At 35.3% G+C, this 4,843-nt stretch overlaps 1 protein-coding gene across 3 annotated transcripts in view; it reads left to right on the forward strand.

The window, feature by feature from the left end:
* spout1 (SPOUT domain containing methyltransferase 1) overlaps window positions 1-4,109 on the forward strand; it is a 29,451-nt gene extending 25,342 nt beyond the window's left edge. For all 3 annotated transcript variants that reach the window (XM_059994150.1, XM_059994148.1, XM_059994149.1), the window contains exons 10-12: window positions 30-132; window positions 1,390-1,537; window positions 3,488-4,109. In XM_059994150.1, the coding sequence (XP_059850133.1) occupies window positions 30-132; window positions 1,390-1,537; window positions 3,488-3,562 (326 nt within the window). In that variant the 3' untranslated portion in view covers window positions 3,563-4,109. The remainder of the gene's footprint in view (window positions 1-29; window positions 133-1,389; window positions 1,538-3,487) is intronic.
* The last annotated feature ends 734 nt before the right edge of the window (window positions 4,110-4,843 follow it).

The raw sequence follows: 4,843 nt of genomic DNA on the forward strand, positions 1-4,843 counted from the left end.
GAAAAGTCCTGACTATCTGTGTTCGGTAGGTGCTGTATTTACAGAGTGCCCATTTGAAGATGGATATGATCTTACAATTGGTACATCTGAGCGAGGGTCAAATGCTGATGGCACTACGCTTCCTTCATTCAGGTAAGATGTCAGCTGTTGGTCTTGTCCTTTAATCTGTTACTTCTCAGCAGCTGCAGATTACTGAATGTGTGTTTTTTAATTTGATAGTTATCTGAGCTGATTGTCATTTACTACAGAATTTATTTTGTAATCATGGACCGTGGATTTACTTGATTTGTTTTTTATCTGTTAAGTTTTCTTGAGTTTACTACCTTCCTGTCACATAATCCCCAAAAGCTAAAAGTGATGGAACCCTTCAGTGCTACCGTCTCTGAGATGTATTATTAGCAAGATGTAATCATCAGATCTACCCTCTGGTATTTTTAATGTAACTGTGAAGCATCATTTACTTCCTGTGACTTAACCCCTTCCAATTTGTAGGTTCCCTGATCTAATCACAGATGAGGATGAAAAGGGAAAAACAAAGTCCCTCAAGCTGGATCCACCATTGAGGAGCACCATGGCAGACCTGGTGTCTGATATCTACTTGGCTGCTTAATATCTATATCCTCTTGTTTCATGGAACATAGAACAGTACAGCACATATGGGCTCTTCAGCCCACAATGTTGTGCCAAGCCATATAATCATACTCTTGATCAATCAAACCTCTCCCTCCTACATGACCCATAACCCTCCATTTTCCTTACATCTGTGTGCCTATCTAAGAGTCTTATAACTCTATGGCAGGACTAGTCATGCTTAGTTTCAATTTATAGGACTACTTTTCATCTTGGGAATCAATTTTAGTAATTCCAAAGCAAGTATAACATTTAGTTGAAGGAGAATCAGACATGGTATTCCAAAATGGGTCTCATCAAAGGTCTGTACAATATCAGTAAGATATACTTTTGGATTCTATAATTCTCAAAGAGCACTGTTTCCCTATTCTGCCTATAGGTTTATTTTCTGTGCCCACTGAGCCAGAACATAATGATTTCAAACACTAATTTACCTCAAAGCCTACTATTGGGCTTCAGCTTAATTTCTTTTTCTAAGGACGCAATCATTCTTGATCTGCAGAGGGAATTTCACAGTAACGGTTATTATATGACTCTTTTGTAGTTTTATTATAACCTTAAGATACAAACCCAATTACGAGCAACCAATCTTCAACAGCAGCATAATATCGCAGCATATTGTTGGATGTTTGCTGTCTATTAAAATGACAACTGTATTTTTTTCAAATGTTCAACTTTATTTGTTTTATTATTGAGAGTAGTTATTCCAGTCTCATCATTTTTACAGAATTTGACTGTATATTTTTCCCCTTGTTTTAGGCACATGTTGGTAGTGTTTGGTGGTCTTAAGGGACTTGAGGCCAGTGTTGACGCTGACGAAAACCTCAAGCTTACAGAGCCAAGTGTCCTCTTTCACCACTATCTCAACACCTGTCCTGGTCAAGGCAGCCGTACCATCCGCACTGAGGTATGTTTCGCAGGAATGTTTGGCTCAAGTATTTCACTGGCAGGTGGGCAACACACTAAGTACACCTAGGTAGTATCTTCCTCACTTATAATCCTTAACTATCATTCTTTGTACAAAGATCAGAGTTCCTAATTAGTATCCAGAAAATTAGTTCAGACTATTCTGCTATTTAACATTATCATTCCTGGTAGATATGTTTACGTTGAGAGTAAGGCTTTTAATACATTTGATGGCATATGTTATTGTGACCTAGTGTTTTGGTGATGCTAAGAATTACTAATGTAGTTACTTTCTGCTTTACTATTCCATGTAATGCAATCTCAATGGTTCTGTCCTTTCTCTTTAGTAGAGGTCAAGAATTTTTTTTTTTTTTTTTAAAAGGTGCAATATTTTGTGCAAAACCAGCCTGAATATCTCCAGTAGAAATATATATTGCAGGAAATGAAATTTACATTCAAGTTTTACTAACTGAGCTCATACCATTTGTTATCTGGTTATTGGATGGGTGCAACTGCCTGAACCGTAATTTTCCTCCCTAAATTCTCCAAGCAGTTTTTAAACTCATTTTGTAGAGCAATAGCTACATGCATGCATCTGAATAAAATTCTGATATTTATATCCTGAGTTCCTCCTTTTCCTTCACTGGGCCAGTTTGTTATGCCTTTGAGTGAACTGTATAATTAAGAATGCAAAAAGTTATGATATTGATGTTTTAAACTTAACTATGCAAACAAAGTATTTTACTAGTTTCCAAATGGGTATTGCTTTTTAGTTAGATGCTTGGGTCTGTCAGATAGTTGAAGCTTTTGAATATTGACACTTAATTTCTTTTTATAAATTACAAAAATTCGCAGTGGATAGGTAGCCTACTTTCAATACTTGTCTGTGACTCTGCTCAAATTAGAAACCAACATGAGGAATAAGACACTGTTAACCTATAAAAATGAGACTTGATGAATTGAAGCTGAATTGTTGTGGCTAGGAAGTTGGCTGTGTGACAGAAAGTGGCTCATGTTCTAACTGGCTAATCATATCCCACAACAATGTATATTGAGAACACAGCTATTCATCATAGAAACAATTTAGATGAAGGGATTAAAAAACCATATTCAAGTTTGATGATAGGATAAGTGAAATTGTTGTGTTACTTTGCAATAACATGCACATACGCGATAAACGCGAAATGTGGTGGAAGTACAAAGCAACATGAGCCTCGTACATTGATCTCTAAAACGTCACAGATAAAGGAAATCGACAAGAAAGCTAAAATTTGTATATTATATCTAGGCAACCCTGAATTCAAGCGAATAGCTGTTTTCCTGCAGTTATGCTGAGAAAATGCTAACGTGTCTTAAAGAGAATATATTGATCTTGGTGGAATTATAGCAGTTTTTAAATCAGAATTATATCTGATTTCTAATATGAAGTGAGATTGTACAAACTAAAGTGTTCTCTGAAATTTAGAAGATGAGGAGCTGCTTAAATTGATTTTTTTTTTTGAGATTTTAAGGGGAATTGATACGGTAGCCAATAATCTAATTGTTTGGGGAGTCCAAAACTAAGCAACTTAACCCAAAAGTTAAAACCTTTTGCAATTGAAATAAGAAAATATTTCAACAGAATAGTCAAACTTATCCACAAATAGGAATTATGCTAAAAGGGTAATTATAAATCTGAGATTAAAAGATTTGTTAACCAAAGGGATATTGGGATAGGTAGAAATATGGAGCTAGGTTATAGATCAACTTTAATTTAACGCTTAAACTAGATTGAGGCGAATGACCCACATTCCCATGAATACTCCCAATATTTCCTTGTGTTTCCTTCCTAAGTTACCTACAGCCTATGGATAAATGCCTGCCCTTCCCACCAGTCCCTCCATTAAGACCAATAACTACAATGTTTAGAGATTGAATTTCACAGCGAATTATATGTTTTGCCCTTTTCCAGGAAGCCATTCTCATCACTCTTTCTGCATTACGACCAAAGATCGACAGTGCACTCGGAAGAGCCGATTCAAGTTGAATTAAAGGGAACATTTACAATATGGCATCTTTTACTCTAACCTTGGAGGATCGTTAATTATCAACTATTGCTTGTTCTCCTGGCAGATATTGGAGCTTATTCTACCATGTGTTGCCCCTTTTTATGTAGGAATCTGCAGAATGTTTACCAGTTAAAAGAACTATTGGTGAAGATTTTTAATACTATTATTGATCTTCAAGCATTCAAGTACAGTAATGATATAGAACACAAAAGACTATGATGTATGTGGAATAAGGACTTTTTTTGCTTCTGAGTGTAAAATAGTTGCAGATCAGAAGCAGACTATATATAGATTCATGGTTTTCTAATTTTTGTTGAATTACCCATTTTTCCTGTTCCTCCTTCCTGCCATCTGCTGTATTGCTCCAGATCCCTCAAATAATCTTCTTGACTATTTCTAGCTATTCATCTCTATCCAAAGCAGTTGGGCTCAGCTTAGTCGTACATAGCCCAAATACATAAAGTCCTTCAGATCACCATTGAAATACTGTCAAGACGCAAATTAAATTAATCAACTTTATCAGTATCACAGCACAGTAGCCTTCTTTACTCAGGACTTCAAATGTGATGTGTGGAAATTTAAGGGAGCAGTTAAAATATTTTTGGTTTTAACAGCAAAGATAAGTGCTTTACATGATGTGCCTGAGCGAATTGTGTATCAGGCCAATTAATTCATCAAACTATGGAACTGAACATGTTACTTTCTGAAAAATTGGTTTGTAACTCTGGTGCACTCTATTTTACAGAATGTTAGAATGTGAACAATTTATATTACTCATATTTCTTTATCAGTAAAGCTACCATGATATTACTAATATTTAATTTTCTAGTTTTATGTGAAACTGCTATATATTTTAAATTACTGTAAGGTGCACTGATATTTGGATTTTCTATCGATTCATAAACGGCATGTATAACATCAAGTTCCCAATAAATTGCAAGTATCCCAAACTCCCCATACAACAGCTGGATACAATTAGAAGCTGGCTAAAAAGCAATAATTGTCAGGTTGATAACCAGAACAAGAACCCATGTGGAGTACTTTTGAAGTCACCATCTCCAGAAAATTAAGAATGACTGTTCTATAAAATAACTCTTGTGTAATGGGTATAAAATTTGCAGAATGTACTATAGCTGGTATGAGAAGAATGAAAATCTCTCAATCATACAGTTGATGGTGAATTTATGAATGCAGGTGAGTTACTGTAATCAGTAAGACAAAGGTAAACATCTAGTAAATGAAGCCTGTAATTATTGTTT

Source organism: Hypanus sabinus, chromosome 18 (genome assembly GCF_030144855.1).
Source record: "Hypanus sabinus isolate sHypSab1 chromosome 18, sHypSab1.hap1, whole genome shotgun sequence".
In the NCBI taxonomy this organism is placed as follows: Eukaryota; Metazoa; Chordata; class Chondrichthyes; order Myliobatiformes; family Dasyatidae; genus Hypanus; species Hypanus sabinus.